The sequence below is a fragment of the Pseudopodoces humilis genome, chromosome 17, assembly GCF_049639895.1.
Source record: "Pseudopodoces humilis isolate 2021_Gansu_Grassland_sample_001 chromosome 17, ASM4963989v1, whole genome shotgun sequence".
NCBI classification, from domain to species: Eukaryota; Metazoa; Chordata; class Aves; order Passeriformes; family Paridae; genus Pseudopodoces; species Pseudopodoces humilis.
The window spans coordinates 9,482,675-9,500,958 of NC_142216.1; the positions used below are offsets into that span (position 1 = coordinate 9,482,675).

At 49.4% G+C, this 18,284-nt stretch overlaps 1 protein-coding gene across 3 annotated transcripts in view; it reads right to left on the minus strand.

Annotated features, from left to right (window-relative positions):
• The window catches only part of JADE2 (jade family PHD finger 2), a 72,530-nt gene that overhangs the window by 32,690 nt on the left and 21,556 nt on the right, over positions 1-18,284 (minus strand). For all 3 annotated transcript variants that reach the window (XM_005523505.3, XM_088063491.1, XM_014253173.2), the window contains exon 5: positions 2,284-2,453. In XM_005523505.3, the coding sequence (XP_005523562.2) occupies positions 2,284-2,453 (170 nt within the window). The remainder of the gene's footprint in view (positions 1-2,283; positions 2,454-18,284) is intronic.

Genomic DNA, 18,284 nt, shown 5'->3' on the forward strand with positions numbered 1-18,284 from the left:
TTGGTGATAAAATTCTATCCCTGGGGTGACCTAAAAAGGACTGGAAAAGGCATGTGCTGTGTGCTACAGTGGACCCATGAAAGGCGAGCTGGATGATCTCATAGGTGTTTTCCAGCTCTCCTCCCTGCACATCCTCAGGAGCCAGTCAGAGATCAGGATCCTTCTTTGTCATTAAATATTTTGGGAATGACATATTGTGCCCCCGGACAGCCCAGTGACAACAGTTCAGCCAAACACCCATGAGGAATTTAAACTTCTGCCTACCTCCCAAATTAATGCTGGAAGATAACTCCTGACTCCTCTGAATGGGAGGAGAAGCTGCCTGTTCTCTAGTTAAGTCATGTTAATGATCTTGGAGATTAGCAGAGCAGGTTTGGAAATCTCAGCGAGTCATTAGCAGTGTCATTAATGTCAAGGAGAAAGTGCTATTTATGGAGTGCCTTTGGGCCAGCCCAGGCAGCAGCAATCCTCTGCCTTGGGTGGTGAAGGGCACCCAAATCCAACCCTGGCTTTTCCCATGTGGGACGCAGAGGGAGCAGAGCCCCTGCTCTGGCCCAGCCTAGGAGCTGAGCAGTAACAGATTCGCTACAACAGCTTTCCTCTATGAGCACCCAAACCCCATCACCTCCACGGGTGGGAAGATGCATCCCCTCAAAAAAGCCCGATGACTTCCAGGCTCCACAGCTGCCACGGATGATGTGACCGTGGTCCTGCAGCCAGGAGCACCAGCTCCCATCCTGCCAAACCCCCCAGCTCCCCACTGCATCAGGGATGGGGTACTAATTAAAGCCACATCTTTTCCTTTCCAAGTCACCAGAAAAAATGTACCAGCCCTTGCACTTCTATAGAAGTTGGGAGGACTGGGGGAAGGTGCAAGATACCAGAATCTATTGGGCTGAAGCTGTATCCACAGTATTTGAACTGCATTTGAAACCTAATACTTTGAAGAAATAATAAAGTAAGGCAAGTTTAATCCAACTGAGCTGAAGAAGACAAATCTCTGCCCACTTCATTTCTAGAGACTTACACACAACGGGAAGTGGAAATAGAGACAACCCTTCTCTGGAGCCCAGAGACACTTCTGATGGCCATGCAGTGGTTGAGATGGCAGGGGAAATGTAGCAGGGAATACAGTGAAGGCACAGTGAGGTCAGAATCATGCCCAGTGTGGTAGAAGGTGGTTTCTTGATGCAGCAGCAGCAGCAGCTGTGCAGGGTGAGGAAGAATGGATCCTCTGCAAGGTACTTGAGCAGGACTGAGACACTTGGCTTTATCTAGCAGCACCCTCTGTTCTGCCCAAGGACTTCACTGTAGCTGCCAGCGCCTCAAAACCTGCATGAGCTAATGACAGAGCTGAGGCTGCTAGCAGGACCAGCTAATGAGGGCAAAAGTGGCTTGTGATTTCTCTGTGATGCTATAGGCTCCACAGTGTTGAGATCATGGGAAATCCAATATGCATATATATATGTGTATATAATACTATACCAGATAATCAGACAAACTGTGAAGGCAGCTTCTACAACTTTCTCAAAAGCATGGTAACAGAACCTCCTTGTAAGTCATGAGTACACCAGAAGGACAGATCTTCCAAAACCAAGATCAGTCAATGTCATGGCCAACTTCTGAGCTCGCTTGTGCTCCATGCAAGCTCATAGAACTGTATCTTTCTGACCTCATCCTGAATCCTGCTGCAGCCCTCAACCAGATGCCTGTGAGAGCCAGCACAACCCCCCTGCTCAGCAGCGCACTATCCCATCTGCTCAAGCACCTGGTAAAATCCTTTTTCCCACTCTTGAAAGGCCTTTGCCACCAGGACTAACCCTTCATGTAGGCACCCTTGAGCCTACAAGCTGACCTCATAAGCTGAATGCTTTATTGAGGTCTTATTCCTACCTGCAGAGATAAGGAAGCAACCCTTCCCTAACAAGGACTGGAAAATCCCTCCACAGTCAGGCAGGACTACACATCCACAGGTCTGTGCCAACAAATTTGCCCAGCAGATCATGCTAAGCACTATTGCCAATGGTCAAATTCCAAGCTCAGGTACTTGGATTCGACCAAAATCCACTAGAGGATCTGAAGAATGTGCAGTGATATAACAGCAGTGATGCAGGCAGTGTTATGCTGTGGTATCTAGAGATGCCTGGAACACAAAACAGTAAGGACCAGCATTTCTGACATTTCTTCTTCAAGGCCTTTAGTTCCACATGCTTACTTAAAAAGCCTGAATGCCCACTGTGGGACACCCGTGCCAGAAAGAAAAGAAAAACCAGCAGTACTCACCCATCTCCTTAAGCTCCATGTTAACAAGTTCCAACCAGCAGGTATCGAGCTCGTCCAAGTCATAGCGGCTCATTCCTTGCAAGTAAGTCCTTGTAGCTTCTGAAATATCAGAGCCAGGCAGGCTGCTCGGTGAAACCTGTGAAAGTGAGTTCTCCAGCTGGGGGATGATCCTGGAAGAAAAGAAGGGGAGGTTAAGAAAGAGCTACAACTCAGAAAAATATTCTGTTTCTTGCCAGAGGGTGAGACCACACTGGGTAGCCGAGTCTGTGAAGGAAAGCAAAGCCACTGGCCCTGAAGTCAGCCCATGGGCCAGCACTAACAGACAGCCCCAGCAGAGCACCTACAGCATCAGTGTTCCCATCCATCTACAGAAGTTAACTCTTTGCATGAGAAAAACAAGGTGCAATGGAGATGATGGTCCAGGTACTGATAACAAGCCCCCCAGCCATTAACCCCTCCGTCAACACCTCCAGTGTGCTGTACACTGCAGTGCCACATCCACACCATGCTGGGCAGCACTTTGGCACACTTGGCACTGGAGAACATCCCATGGTGGCCTGGGAGATTTGTCCTCAGTGCTCTCTAATCACAACCACAGGGATGGGGAGAGGAGCTGCCTCATCTGCTGCAAACTCCCCACAGAGAGAGCGACCAGGAGCTGGCTGTCAGCTCTTCTGCCTTTCCTTGGCAACTCTGCAGCAATATGCATACTTGCCATGCACATATCAACAGTGTCATGCCTAATGACATGCAAGCAGAGGACAAGCTGGAAATGAGAAGCAGCCTGTGGTGCCAGCTGACAGATCTCAGTGAAGTTGGGAACTGGAACTTGCTGCAGTATTTGCACAGCTCACATTTCCTCCCCTGGAATCCACTTCCTGGCACAGATATCAAGCCAGAAAGGTGCTGCAAAGAAACAGCAACCAAACATTAACTCGCTGCAGCACACCAGCCCCTTCCAAATAGCTTCTTCCCATGCAAAGCTGGAGGACCCAGCCCTGCTCTTGCACCAGTGCCAGCTGGGAAGGCTGCTGATCTCTGGAAGACTTTTATCTGCCTTCTGTCCTGCTATGTAAGCTAATGTCAGAGCACCGAGTGCCTTGTGCTCTGTGATGTGTCTGGGGCAAAGCCACGGTGTCCATCACATAACCAGATGAATTGTGGTACCAGATGCTCCAGGGTCTGTGTGTGCCAAGGAGAGACACTTGAGCCCGGCTGTCCTTGGGAATGAGACCCTACCTGCCTTGCCCAAGGTCAGGAAGGAAATCTGTGGCAGGGTAGGAAAATGAACCTGGAGTTTCTACAGACCCAGACAGGTAGTTTAATTGCTGTCCTCTGTAGTTACAAACACTGGAGGTACCTCCAGAGCCACCAGCAGGAGAAGCAACAATTTATGGCTCAGAGAGGGAAACATCAAGAAATGGGGTCTTATTACATTTTTTGCTTTATTTTCCCCACCAGTAAATTGCAAATAAAGGTGTGGCCCAATGTCCTGAGTACATCTCCAAATTTAAGGTCAAGAACTAAAAAGTGTCCACATGGAAGGACAGCTCTCAGTTCCCACATTTTAAAACAATCTCACTGTAATCTGGGGATTCACTGACATCTTTAATGCAGACAGCAGTAATTAACACTGAAACTAGGCATGCTCCATCCACAGCTTCAGGATTGGCACCTAAGGAGCTCCCAAACCCCTAAAATCAGAGAATCGCAGAATAGATGGGTTTTGAGGGAGTCTTAAAGATCATCCAGTTCCAACCCTCCCTGCCATGGGCTGGGACAACTTCCACTATCCCAGATTGCTCCAAGTCCCATCCAGCCTGGCCCTGGACACTTCCAGGGATGGAGCAGTCAACAGCTTCTCTGGGCAACCTGTGCAGGGCCTCATCACTCTCACAGGGAAGAATTTCTCCCTAATATCTAATCTAAATCTGCTCTCTGTCAGTTCAAAGCTACTCCCTCCTGTCTAGTCACTACATACCCATCTAGAAGTCCCTGTCCAGCCTTTCTTGTAACCCCTTTAGCCACTGGAAGATGCTAGTAACAAAAAATAAAGCAGGAGCTGCTGCTGCAATGTGCATTGGTTCATGTCAGACTGAACCTCTTCTTCCCATGAGCCCAAGTCCAGATCAGCCCTGCACAGAAACAGAACCTTGGTGTGGGAGCAGCCAGGCTGGGCACAGCCTTGTTATGGGAGAGAAAAAAAACAATCCTCCACCTGAAATGAATGCTTCTGTTGGGAAGAGCTGCCCGAGCAGGCATGAGGTCAGGGCCATAAGCCTTCATAAAGCTGAATTACACAAGATGCTCAGTCCCTGCAACAGGTGATGCTCTGACACCGAGCCAGCCATGGATGCTCGGGATGGCAGGAGGAAAGAGCTGCTATTTTTACCCCAGCATAAAATTGCAAAGATTTATGCTCTGTGTATGTATCAAAGGAGTATCCTGAACGGGTCATTTACTGTATTGACAGCACTGAAATGCACTGGGTGTGATAAGGATGCTGACGTGACTGGAGCAATCCCTTGGGGTTACCTGTCTCACACAGTGCATATGATACTGCCCACCAAGTGTGGTGTGTGGGACACAGCACCTGCCTGAGCCTGGGCACACAGCCTCCACCTCCTTTCTGCAGACATCTTATGGAGAAGTTTTGCTGAACCTGATGCTCAGAGACAGGAGACAAGTGACTCTCCCCTTGAGTCCACCTGCCTCCCCAGCCAGCCATGCTCCCAAACCCTCCCCCCTGCCCCCCCAAAACCTGGATGCATGTTTAGACCCTCAGGTCCTGGCTTTGCAGAGTCCCTGGTGATGCAGAGATCACAGGGAGCTTGGGGACTCACGGATGTCAACAGCTCCACCAGCATCCATGTCCAGCTTTTTCTGACACTGTAATTAACTGCAGTTTGCTTTGGTTTAATGGGAACTGGCACTTATAGAGTGATATTTTGCCTCTGACCACGCCACTGACAATGAAGATCAAGGTAATGAAGATACAAACATTTAACAAGCTCACCATCACTCTGCTAAAAGGTTTGAAACATGCCAGTGCAGTGCTGGCAGGTGCCTCTCCCCATCTGGGAACACAGGGATCAGGGGGCGATGATCAGGTGCTGCAGCACTCAGCAGCCACTTTCCTACAAGGAATAAGTATTAATATGGAAAGTATCTTCTTAAGAGGATCACTAAATTTTGAGTTTCCTCCCCATAACCCCATGGTGATCTGGCAGCATGGGCTGGGATCCCCTGGAGTTAATTCAGGCTTGGGGATGCTGGGACATGTTTGTGCCATTTTCTCACCATTTCAAATACCAGAAAACTAAAAAGGTCAGAAATGAAGAAACTGAAATAGCTGCTAAATTATTTTTTATACAGTGAGAAGCTTGTATAACCCTATGAAGACCTGCTGGAAGCCTGGTCCAGATAAACACCCTGACTCATCTGGAGCACTCAGTTAAACACAAGGGCTTTATGGCTTGAAAACAATTCAGCAAACCCCAAGACAGCCTGTGCCAGTTCCCATGAACATTCCTCCCACCCTGAGGGGAGCTGGAGGCTGCCAGATGCTGAGGCTCACATGAGGCATCCCAAGCTTCTGGGAAGACCAAGCAGGATGAAATGCCCAGAGGTGCAGAGCCTCCCCCTGACTCCTGGATTTGCTTTGGTGGATAAAATCACGTTCCTAAAAAGCAACCCACTCCTTCCTGACACATGCTAACACACCTGCAAAGGGCTTCCTGGTGTTGAGATATAAAGATCAGTGACTACAGAAACAGTGCCTGCCTTAGGCTAAGAGGAACTTAGGAAGGAGGAGATCCTACAGTTTAAGACAAGAGAGCACTCCCTTGAGAAACACCATGCCCTGCCTCACAGCAATACAGAAAGCTGGGCACCCTTCCCCATCTCCAACAGCTTCAAGAAACTGGAGCCCAAAAAGTTGCAAGCTTTGTGCCGTCCAAACACTGCAGTGGAGACATAGCAAGAAAAAGGGAACAAAGCACAGAGGCTGCCCTCATCAGTGTCTATCCATCTCCTGCTGGGCTCCTAGAGCTGGGGACATCATCAGGGCTCCCCTTTTGTTCAGGGACAAGTCTTAATCCATTGGGAAACCATATTTCCAAACAGCTGTTCAGTAGACAAAGAAATACCCAGGCTGGGTGATGAGGAGTCTGCACACGAGCCACCAACCCACCCAAATTTCCCTGCACCATCATGGCAAAGAACCACAGAGGCAAAGCCTCCACCAAGAGCCAGACCACTCACAGAAGCTAAATTACACAGGGGGAGCATTTACTCCTTTATTTATCCAGCCAGCCAGAGACACCATGTTTTTTTAAAATCCTGTATCAGTCAAAAGCTCACTTAAACAAAGGGCTGAAAATTTGGATCAACCTGAAAATCACAACAAACCTGAGGCCATTAGTCTGAAAGTGCGTCTCAAGGGCACTTGAGGAAAAGGAGTAAGTGGACCCCAACACTCTTGAGGATCACATCTATCCCTGGAGAAGATTACACAGTAATAAAATATACTCAGCAAATTCCCATGGTTATTCATCTCTGTAAACTGAATGCTTCACTTGGCTGAAGGGAGAAGGCATTTTTTTCTATATGCTCCCATTTAATATATCAGATAGAAATAATTAATCCTGCATAGTGTTTCTCATTTAAAAATACTTAATTTTATTACAACAAAGGCTGTAGTCAGTCATCTTTTCTTTACCTCCATTCTAGTCTAAATTAGTCTTGTCTAATGTCCCTAAATAAGTCAGCTTAGGAAAGTCAGTGGAAAGATAGCTCTGCCAGCAACCTCCAGTCAATGCTGATACTGCTCCTACTGCCAGCTCTGCTTATGTGGGAATTCTCCTGTGGCACACAACAGCTTTAAAAGGGCAATTTAAAGGGATGATTTTCACTTTCTGTTTATTAAAATAGCATCTAGCAGGCCATTTGGACCAGATGCCCCATTTTCTTATGAACTTAAGCTAACAGATTTTATAGATGCTATTGCCTCTCAACAGCAGAGCAGAATTTAAGTTAGAATAAGTGCCTGGGGGTATAAGGGTGAAGGATGGGGTTGGAGATAGTGGTGGATGGTCACAATAATGAGCCACAGCCCACACACAAGGGTTTGTGACCCTCAGCATACCCACACCCAGATTTACTGACCATGTTACTTCTTGCATTTTTATGGCTTCTAGTAAAGGCTATAAAACCATGAGCCAAACACTATACTCCCAAAGCAGGGTTCAAAGATGAAAGAGAATGCCAAGAAGATAATACATGTTTAGGTTTTAAATTAACTGGCCTGATGTTCAGACCTGTGAGCAAGCTGGCCTGACCAGCTGGATGAGCCTACAAGTGCCTTTAGGATCCAGGTGTTGGTGCTAACAGGTACCTGTGCACTTCACCCCTCCTCTCCTTGGCTGAAGATACTCCAGGTAACATCTGGAGCACCCTGGTCACCAGCACAGAGAGTTCAGAGCCCTATGGGCACCCTGCTGTCACCCCTGGCATAAGCCACCTGAGACCAGAGCCCCTGGACCCTGCAGGGAGGACCACAGGTACTCAGAGTCTGTCAACACACCCTCCTGGTGTGATGGAGAAGAGAGGGCTGGAGGCAGCTGGTCCCAGAGAGGGAGGAGAGCGGTGACAGTGTATCTCAACAGGCCACTGTCACCAAACCCTTTTATTTTAAAACAAACAAGAACCTGAGCAGAATGAGATGGCACCGCTGGGACCACTTTGTGCAGAAAATAAACGATTTGCAGTATTTCCTTATTGGCTGCTGGAGCCAAAACCCCCTCAAGATTTGGCAACAGCTTCTGAAAATCCATGAAAATTCATCATACATACATCAACAGAGCAGCCACAGGAAGAGGAATCTGTGATGGCTGATGGCCTGCTCTGCCACCCATTTTGCACCATTTGTAGGCTATCTTCATGGCAGGGGCTGTAACAAGCACATTCCTAGCCAAAATGGTTGGTGGAGGGAACTTAACATCAACCCTTCCTGTGTACATCCATGCTTGAGCAAGCAGCTCAGTGCCACCAAGCAGTTTGTCCCCACTGCCACAGTGGGTGGCTGGGCTGGCACTGCCCTTTGCTATAACCTAAACCTTCCTTTAAGCGCTCGTCCCAAAAACCTGCACAGGCAGTTACATGTGTAGTTCAGCCATGAAGCTCCATCTCGCTTTTTGCCGCTGCACTGAGAGAACAGAGCAGCTGAATTTGGCCCCAGAAGGATCCACCAAGCTCTGGTAACAGGAGCAGCTGTGCCCAAAACACCCCTCCTGACCGCACAGACATCGGTGGCTAACGCTCAGCTCTGCAGAGGTGCCTTTGTGGCACTGAGGCTGTTCAGGAAGGGGTTAATGCTGCTTGCAGCAGCGTCCTGCCCTCGGGTACCAGCAGCCAGTGAGTGCAGCTCCAGGTGACGTAATGCCTGGGTGGCTGTGCAGGCTGCACTCCCCATCCTCCTGCGCTGGAGATGCGTCAGGGACCACAGGATGCGTCAGGGACCTCGACCTCGGCGAGTCTCAGGGATTCTGCTGTGCTCTGCCAGGCAGGGACCAGCCCAGGACAGAGCGGCACAGCTACGCCCACCATCCCTTCAGCTGCCGCCATTGTCCCTCCCAGCTGAATTCTGACACTCAGTGCTGGTCAGTGAATATTAGAAATTTTCATTATCAGCTTTTAACACATCCCCAGCCATCGGGAGTGTCTGGTCTGTGAGCAGCACAGCTCTGCAGAGCACAGCCTTGCTGCCAGCACATCAAACTCCTTCCAGCTCCTGGACCATCCAAGGGCTCTCTCTTTGGGCTTGGAATTCCCCCTGTGACAATCCCATTTCTGTGCAGAACGTTAAGGATGGAGTAGAGTGGCCCCTCCTGAGCTGCTGGTAGTTTAGGATTTACATAGGCAGGTTCTGGAAGTTTTACAGAAATACAGCTGAGGCTCCCAATTACAATTAGCAGGTGCAGTAAGAAAAATGCTTAGTTGTTCCCCCTCCATCTGAAATCTCCTTCTGTAACAACCTGTAACCATAGTGGGTCCATCCAGGCCCCTGGAATAACATAATCCTCTAAGGAGAAAGTGATTCACTCTTCTTTGATGTGATAAAAAGAGGAAAACAAGTGAACAGGAGGCACTAAACAGCCATCTTGTGAAACCCAGACAGCTTTTCCAATTCCATTTCTGAGCTGTTTATCACCACATAAAAAGCCTGATACCCAGCAGACTAGAGAAAGACCAATGCTGATGTCCCTGTCTTTCTCATGTTTATATTCCAGCCTAAATCTCACAGAGATTTAGCTCAACAAATGAATTATTTAAGTTGCAACTCTGATTCAGTGCCCAGAGAATCATTTTGATGTAGATGGGAGTAGGGACCTGCTACAGAAGAATTCAGGTGCAGAGCAGTGACTACTTTCCCAAGGCAGAGGAGAGCACCATAGCACAGCTGGGTTCATCTCCACAACTTCTGTCAGAGGAAAACCACAGCTGCAGGGACACAGCAATGGCTGGGCAGTGGTTTGCTGGTGGGCTGATTGGAACAACAAAACGCAGATGTTTTTCTGGTTGACTAGACAAAAGCAGTGTCTGGGCTGAGAGCAAAATACACACATAATTTCTGATGCTGTGCAAGGATCCTCTCCATATTCCTTTCCCCCTTTTCTCTCTGTGCTATTCAGCTGCAGAAGTGGTGTTAAAGGCAGCAGGGGGACTGCTGCTGGGAGGGGACACAGACTGTGCTGCTCTCCTGGCTCTGAAACACAACAAAATGCAGGAGCCTCCAGTTCCAGGGCAGCTGCAGAGGATGCTCACACAGCACCTTCTCAGTGAAGGCAAGCAGGACAGAGCCAGCCCCAGAACCCACAGGTGTTGCTTTCCCCCTTGACCCAGAGCATCACTGACCCACCTGGTGGCCCTTCAGGGACCCATGTCACACAGAAACCTTCTCCAAACCCCGCCTGCAGGCTGCCAGTATTCTGCTCATTTCCATTTAAGCAATATATGTCTTGGAATTGCTGCTAAAGAAACCATGGACACTTGAGTGTGTGTTTTCTGGATATAAAAAGACAAAAAGTATGTTGCTTCTTTATGTAACTTAAGCCAAGCTACTAACATTAAAGCATCTGGAATTAATTTTCCCAGCCAGATAATGTTTCCATAATTGCTTCAGTAATGAAAACAGCTCCACTTGCCTTTGTATCCACCTACTGATGGAAACCAGAAACAGAAGACATGAGCAACGGTGGCAGCTCTGCACCTGCCATGCTCTTAGCATGAGCCATGGCAGATCAAGAACTGGACAAATCCTCCTGACACTTACAGAGCTGAGTATGGGAAAGCTCAAAACAGACACAGGCACAAGATGACAATTCCCATCCACCAGCACAGTGTCTTTGCATGGGTCTCCTTAAAGAAATCCAGCCCAGTGAAAGCAAAGCTTTGAGGAATTTGAAAAGGCAGCATCCAGACTCTTTTAATGTGTTCTGGATCACTGAACTAACGCTGAATCCTGAAACACGTGAGAAGAGATCTGACACTGAATCACTCAAGGCAGCACACAGCCCATCCCAGAAAACAAGGAGGGATCCATCTGCCTCTTTCACCATCCACGTGCAGCTAGGCTTGTTTGGGTGCACTTCATGAAACCCCAGAATGGTTTTGAATTGGAAGGGACTTTTAAAGGTCACCTAATCCAAGCCCCATGCCACCAGCAGGAACACCTTCAACTAGATCAGATTTTCTAGATCTTCTCCAAGTGCACTGAAAGAAACCACCCACCAGCTCTCTTCCACCTCCCCAAGGTCCTGGCAACATAGTGATGCTCACTTTCCAGCAACACTTCACCTAAATTCAACGGGATTACCCATAGCAACACCAAGAACTGAGCAGCTATTCCTGCTGCTGGGCTATCCTGCTCCTCTCATCACTCTGGAGAGCACTCAGAAGTAATAGTTCCTTGCACTGTTCAAAGGGGGACCCTAGGTGCACTAAATCACTAAGAGATGATTTCATTAGTGCTGCGGTTGCAAGCCCAGCAATCAGAGCTGCTGGGGTTTGCCTGGCTACACGCTAAATGCATGGTTCTGGGTGGAGAGCAGAGGCAATGGAGTGAGATGGGGAGGCTCCCAAGGCTGTACCAAACCAGAGTCAGCCCCAAGAGCTGTAAACCTTGTTACAGAGCAGCAGGAAATAAAGCTCTCTCATTCTATACATTTGCTGCTGAAGTACACTTGACTTTCTGTGTGCTTGATCCAGTATAAACCACAGGCATCCACTGGGAGGATTAGCAAACATTCAAAATAAAAGTCCAAGTGGCTCAGAATGAGGTAAGAACAGGCTGGATTAACACATTTCCCATAGCAAACTAATAAAGGTGAGGACTTGCTGAAAGCCCACACAAGAACTTGTCAAGCAGAGAGTAAACCAGAAACGATGACAAGTAACAGGCAGAGTAAATCACACTTACTCCTTTGCAAAGCAGTCGCAGGCAGTGGGCGCGAGCCAACAACCTTCTGCAGCACCAGCACCACCTTCTGCAGCACCAGCACCACCTTCTGCATGGCCCAGACCCTCTGCTGCCTCTGATTCATCCCATCCCAAAGCAGATACCTGAAGCACTGGCAGGACAGACCACCCTGTGCACAGCCCATCCCTCCCCAGAGACAAGGGTTGCCTGAGCAGATCTGACTGGAAACCTCCCTCTCCCACTGGCAAAGCTGGAGACAAAACTCACTGATGTCACATCACTAGGATTATTTTGCAGTCCTGGATCAGTGCCACTGGCCAGCCCATCCTCCCCATAGCCAGCTGTGAGGGTCCCCAGGAATGGGCAGGCAGGGAGCCTTCCTCTCCCCACACATGGCCCAGGGCTTGTGATCAAAACATTTAACTCTAGGGCAACTGGGATTTTCACTTCTTTTGATCAGAGCACAGTCTCTGAGGGAAGTGTACATGTATTTCTGGAGCATACCAGAACACAGGCATACTTAAGGGCAGGCAGCCACAGAATGGGGATAACCAACCCAAGAAATAGCCCTTTGTAAAATCGCCAGCATGCCATCTGCAAGCTCCAAACTCACACATTTTTCATGATGAGCTGGAGGGAAGGGAAAAAAAAAACAGGGAAAAATAAGAAAAAAAAAAAAAAAGGATTATGTTACAAAAAAAAAAAAAGCTCTGCTCCAGAAGCTACTCAAACTGCTGCAGAATCCTGCCTGCCCCTTCTGCAGCAAAGCCCAAGGGAAGCAGCTGATGAGTCAACAGCCAGCCTGCGTCGCCGACCGAAGAAAGGAAGTCCAATCTCACCACTCAAGAACAAAGTGTGCTGGTTCATCGAGTACACACTGAGAACACAGCCTCGGGAAGCCCTCCCTGGGCTGGGAGCTGCAAGGATACAGCCTGGCTGCCAGCCAGCACTCCCCAGGGACAGGGAGAGGTGACGTCCAGGCATAGCTGGGACATCTGCATCATGCCACCCTGCTGCCAGGCCAGCCTGGCCACCTTTCCTCAGGCTACTGTGCTCCACATTGCAGCAGAGACTGCTCCTGGAGGGATTTTCTCCCTTTGCTGGAATTGCTCCCTCACAGTGCTGGCTGTTCTGGGTGCAGCACCCAGCCCCATGAGGAGGAGCTGTGATGTCTTTTCACTGCAAGGTGGGGGCAGGGATGTGTCCCAGTCCTACACCCACTGCTGGTGCACCAGTTCATTCTTCTCCCCGCCTCAGTACACTCATCTCCAGCACTGCTTCCCACGGACAGACCTGCTCTGCCTGCCTCCTCTTCCAATTGCACTGGTATCACAAAGCCACGACCTGCCAGCAACTACATATCCTTGGAAAGAGCTGCTGGAACTCCTGGAGACATGGGGGCAGCTCCTCATGGGAGTCCAGTAAAGAACAACACAGCTCAGGGCAGATGAACACAGACTGGGCAGCACCACACCACCTGGACCCAGCCAGCCCTGCACCAGCTGGATGTGTTCCATGAGCACAGCAAGGAGCTGCTTGACCTGTGCCTGTGGCCATTAGGGAAGGGCAGAGGGGACTGAGGGAAGAGGACAGGACAGGACAGGACAGGACAGGGACAGGGACACAGCCCCCGTGCTGAAGTGGCAGACGGCGTTTGTGCTGGTGCTGCTGCTGTCGCCGAGCTGGTACTCACCAAGGTTGTGCCTTCCTGTTACCACAGCACTTTCTGTTTTCTGTTAAAACAGGGCCACAGCGACGATGCAAGTATAGATCTGCAATGCCAAGAATATCTGGGAAGCCTGCCAGCAAGAAGCAGCCTTCCTGCTCGTCCTCCCGCTGTGTGCAAATTCACAGGAAACAGAATCTACAGCACACACTAATGTGGCCTAATGTGAGATCCAAGAGCCACCTTGACATCCTGCTTGCATCCCTGTCAGCCTGGGGAAGGAGCCACATGCCAAGAACATTAAATCATTAAATAAAGGAGGAAATAAAACCTGCACAGGTGCATAAAATCCCACATAGGTGCCGCTGCTTTACAAAGTGATGCTCCACTGTGCAAGCTCAACACGCTGCCAGCATTGCCACCAGCAGGAAGGGACAAGCCCAGGTCAGGTCCTGGCACATCCACTGCTCAAAAATGGCTTCACAGCCTCCTACCCACATCAACCAGCAAAGTCTAAGTCCCTTGGGGTTTATTATGGTGTGACTCTGGAAATATGAAGCTCATCTGAAACATCTTCCCATTTACAACAGGAGAAGTACTCAAAGCCCTGATGCTCCCAAACTGCTGATAACTTACCCTTACTTCACCTTGTTTAATCCTGAAGCTGTACTGAGATGAGCCAACTTTGCATCCAGCACCCAAATGCACCCCACAGCAGAGTGGGACCTCGAATCTGTCTCTCCTCATGCTGGAAATGTCTGTGCCTCTGTTGACACAGCTGTAAAATAACTGCAGAGCTCACACGGGGGCTCTGTTAGGCTCAGCTCTGGTTCAAGAAAGCCAGTGGAGATCCTTGCACTATGGGCTCCAGCAGAGGTGGAATACACAGTACCACTGGGATGCAGTGTCACCACCACCCACATCACAGCTGGGTGACCAGGAGACACATGGGCAGGGGATGCCATCCTGCCTGTTGGAAGGGAAAACTGCCCTTACTCACTCCTCTGAGAGCTCCCATCTGACTGGAAGTGGCTTTTACAGCCACACTGGAGCCCCTCAAGCTCCAGGCAATTCTCAGTTGTGTCGGATACAAAATAAAACTCTTTTAAATAGCCATGAGCCAGAAGTGATTGTGGAGAGGAAACAGCTGATCTCCTGCGCTGCCTCTGATGACCCCAGCATCCAGGTGGCTGCCAGCAGCATCCTCCTGGGACAGCAAGCCAAGATATGCTGCACCTCTTCCCTCCTTGCTTTCCTCACAACTGCACAGCAATTTGTGCTAACCCAGAAAGGACCCTCGAGTTTAAGGTGGCTCTTAGCGGAGGCATTTTGAGACAGCTGCTTTCTGGGGAAAGCATTCCTTAAAATACAGCTCTTTCCTCCTGCCTCACCCCCAGCTTTTGGCATTTTACAGCTCCAGTAAAACATAATGTTTTAAAAATCTAATTTTCAGCTTTGGAGGCACAAAACCTAGAGGCAGGGCATGGGCAGGGAGAGCCGGTTTCCAAGCAGCCAGGCAGGAGATGAAAAGAGCAGCAGTGGCTGCGTGCACGGCACCCTTTGGAGGACAAGATCCATCCCTGGAGTGGGCAGCAGCTCCTGCACACCCCACAGCACAATCCACTGGCTGCTGATGGCTCAGCCCAGGAGCCAACTCCTGAGCAGCAGCACGATGGGCTGGCTATTATTTCGCAGGCAGTGCTTGTCTGCTTGCCAGCTCCCGGAGCTCTAGTGTCTTCTCCCCAGCCCCCCCCACCTCCCCCTAGGAATTTCACATGGAAGTGGCTGTCAGAAGTGACAACATCAGGACTGGATCAGCACAGGCATCCCTCCCTAAGGGCAGGATGCTCTGTTACACCTCTGAGAAGGGGGAAAGCAGAGCGCTGACAGCGAGAAAGAGCGTCAGCCGCTGGGCTCCACATTTCCAGTCTACAAAAAACATCAATGCTGGGACTTTTTTCAGCAGATTAAAGGAATTTGGATAGTCTATACCCAACACAGACAGGATGTTTGGTTTAGATGAAATTTTTTGCGTGTGGTAAAAGGAAAGTTTGGAAGCAAAGGAGGAAAGCAGTGCCGAGGCCACGGAGCAGCAGCCACAGGGTGGGGGGCAAAAGCAGCTCAGGCAGGACCAGCAAGGTGCCTGCTCCTGAGATGGAGACTGGGGTGAATTAAAGTAATAAAACAGGGCAGGTAAATGGAGTTGCAAGGACTTTCAAGGCTGCTCTCTTAAGGCAGATGAGATAGAGTCATCTCTTGTGAAAAAACATTTGACATTTCTCCAGAACAGGGCAAGATGCAAGAAGCTGTCTAACCCTGGAAACAGCAAAATGACTGCAATCTGCACTGTCCCTGGCAGTCCAGCACTGCCCTTTCCACCTCCCATGCTGCCCTTTCCACCTCCCATTCTCACATCAGTGGCCCAAGTGGGAAAACCTTGAGGGCAGGGATGCTTTGGTAGGGAGAGCTGCTCAGCAGGAGCACACCATCTCTGCTGTGCCTTCTGGTGTGCATGCTGTCCTGATTAAAAAAAAATCTGGCAGTCTGACTGCCTGTCCCCCTGGGATGTGCATCATGGCTACAAACCAGGTGTAGCCATTAACACTGCTGTAAAATGAGCTCTTCATTTCACTCCCATCACACTGGGGGAAGCAAAACACCCCAAAAAGGCGTCTATCCGAGGACAAAGCCCTCCAGGCCATGCCTGCTGTCCAGCCTGCAAAGAGAGATGTTCAGGCAATTGAGACACAGTGCAAGACAGAGCACCAGGAGAAGCAAGAAGAGGAAGCTGAAGCTGTGTGCAAGCAGCACAATCTCAAAGCAGCCCAGGAGCAGCCTGCAATGAGCAGGGCATGACACAAGCTAGAGGGGCTGCAGAAATCCACCTGGGATTAGCTGGCAGTGATGGAGTCAGCAATGAGTATCTCTGAGAGGTCATAGAAAATGGCTCAGATTTCAGAATTACGGACTGGCTTGCATTGCAAAGGACCTTGAAGGGGTTATCTAGTTCCAGTACCCTGCAATGGGTAGGGACACCTTCCACTAGACCAGATTGCTCAAAGCCCTGTCTAGCCTGGCCATTCTCCCAGAGATGCAACCACAGCTTCTCTGGGCAACCTGTGCCAGCACCTCACCACCCTCACAGGGAAGAATTTCTTTCTAATATCTGTTGCTTTAAAAATAAAACTCTTTGTAGAGCAAGGCTTGAACTCAAAACAATGTTGAGGTACTGAAGAAAGAGCTGGAGCTATTTGAGAAGGCAATTCATCAAGGATTATGGAAAAGTGCCAATTTTGAGAATAATCAAACAAGCAAAATGATCCCAAGAATTAGGAAACTCTTCAGAGGATAACCTGACACTGGAAGTGAAACTTGACACTCAAGGTGAGTGGGCAGCACCAGGATGTCTCTCTCCAGAAACCAAAGGGGGACAGTACCCATATCACTGTAGTGATGGGGTGCCAGAGCAGGACAGAGTGGGATGGGGACCTGGGAGGGAATGACCTGTTCCAGGTGTTGATCTAGGAATATCCATGTATGAAAACATGCAGCAGAGCTGCTCCAGGACCCCCAAATCCAAGGGCTTGGAGACAAGCACAGAGGCACATTTCCAGCACTCCAGAAGCCCCTGGCTGTGAGGTCTGGGATGCCAAATCCCACTGCTGGAAAGCAGCACTGCCGGCTCTGCATGGGCACTGCCAGCCCAGGCAGTGCCAAGCTATCACTTTTCAGCTGGAAATAGCCACGGCACGAGCCCTCAGCTGGGAAGCAGAGCACTGGTGAGGCCAGCCTGTGGTTAGCTATCAAAGACAACTAAAAAAAGATATTTCACATACAGGCTTTTTTTTTTCCTTTCTCTTTTTTTTTTTTTTTTTTTTTTTTTTTTTTTTTTTTTTGTTGTTGCTTTTTTTTTTTTTCCCAAGGATTAAATCAACTCAACAGCCCCCTTTACAACTTCCCTTTTGATGTGTTCAGACTCATTAAAGTTTCATTTCTTTCTCTGTTTTCCCCGGGGGAGGAAGGGGAGCGTACACAAAAGTTTATTTCAGAAGCGGGGTCGGCAGCTGCAGCAGCAGCAGCTGCTGTTGCTGTGGGACAAGCAGAGCCTCCACCAGCCTCTGCTCCGTGCCCAAATCGTTTGGCAAAACACATCCCCCTGCAGCCACCCTGCTCCCATGAGCAGCCCCAGCATCATCCTGGCATGATCTTCGTGAGTGCTCATGCAGGATGCACACAGGGTGTCACACATCACAAAGGGAACACACGAGAGATGCAAAGCTCCTGTAAACCCTGGGGGAGACTTTTGGGTCGGATCCTGAAAGTTTTCAGGTCCGACCCTGCAAGTTCTGGCGTCCCTTCCCAGCCTTTTCCATTCCCCCACTGGCAGCACCAACCTTTCCCCCGCAGCTTTGGCCACTGCCCTGGGATAATCCCCCGCACACGTCAAGGGAGTAGCAGCTCCCCCATGTTTCCTTCTCGCCTGAGCAGCTGTTTAAGTGTCTATTTTAAAACTCAGTTCCCTATTTTAAAATAGCTAATGAGCCCTGATCTCTGCTGACAGACGTCACCTCTACAAGGTCTGGGAGATGCTTCTCTGTTTGCTGGGCTCCTTTTCCCAAGCCCTGAATCTCAGCATGCCCAGCACGTCTCCAGCACAAACATGGTAAAGAGGGAAGTTTTTAATTTAAGGGCCAATTCCTGTTCCCCTACCATAAAATAGCAGCAGTACAACCACATGCTCCTCAACAGAGAAGCATCAAGCAGCCAGGCAGAGGCTGGCATTCTGCACAGCTTTCTGTTGTTATTTTTTTATCCTTCCTTTGATTTTATCAGATCTTGACAAGAGCAAACAAGGAG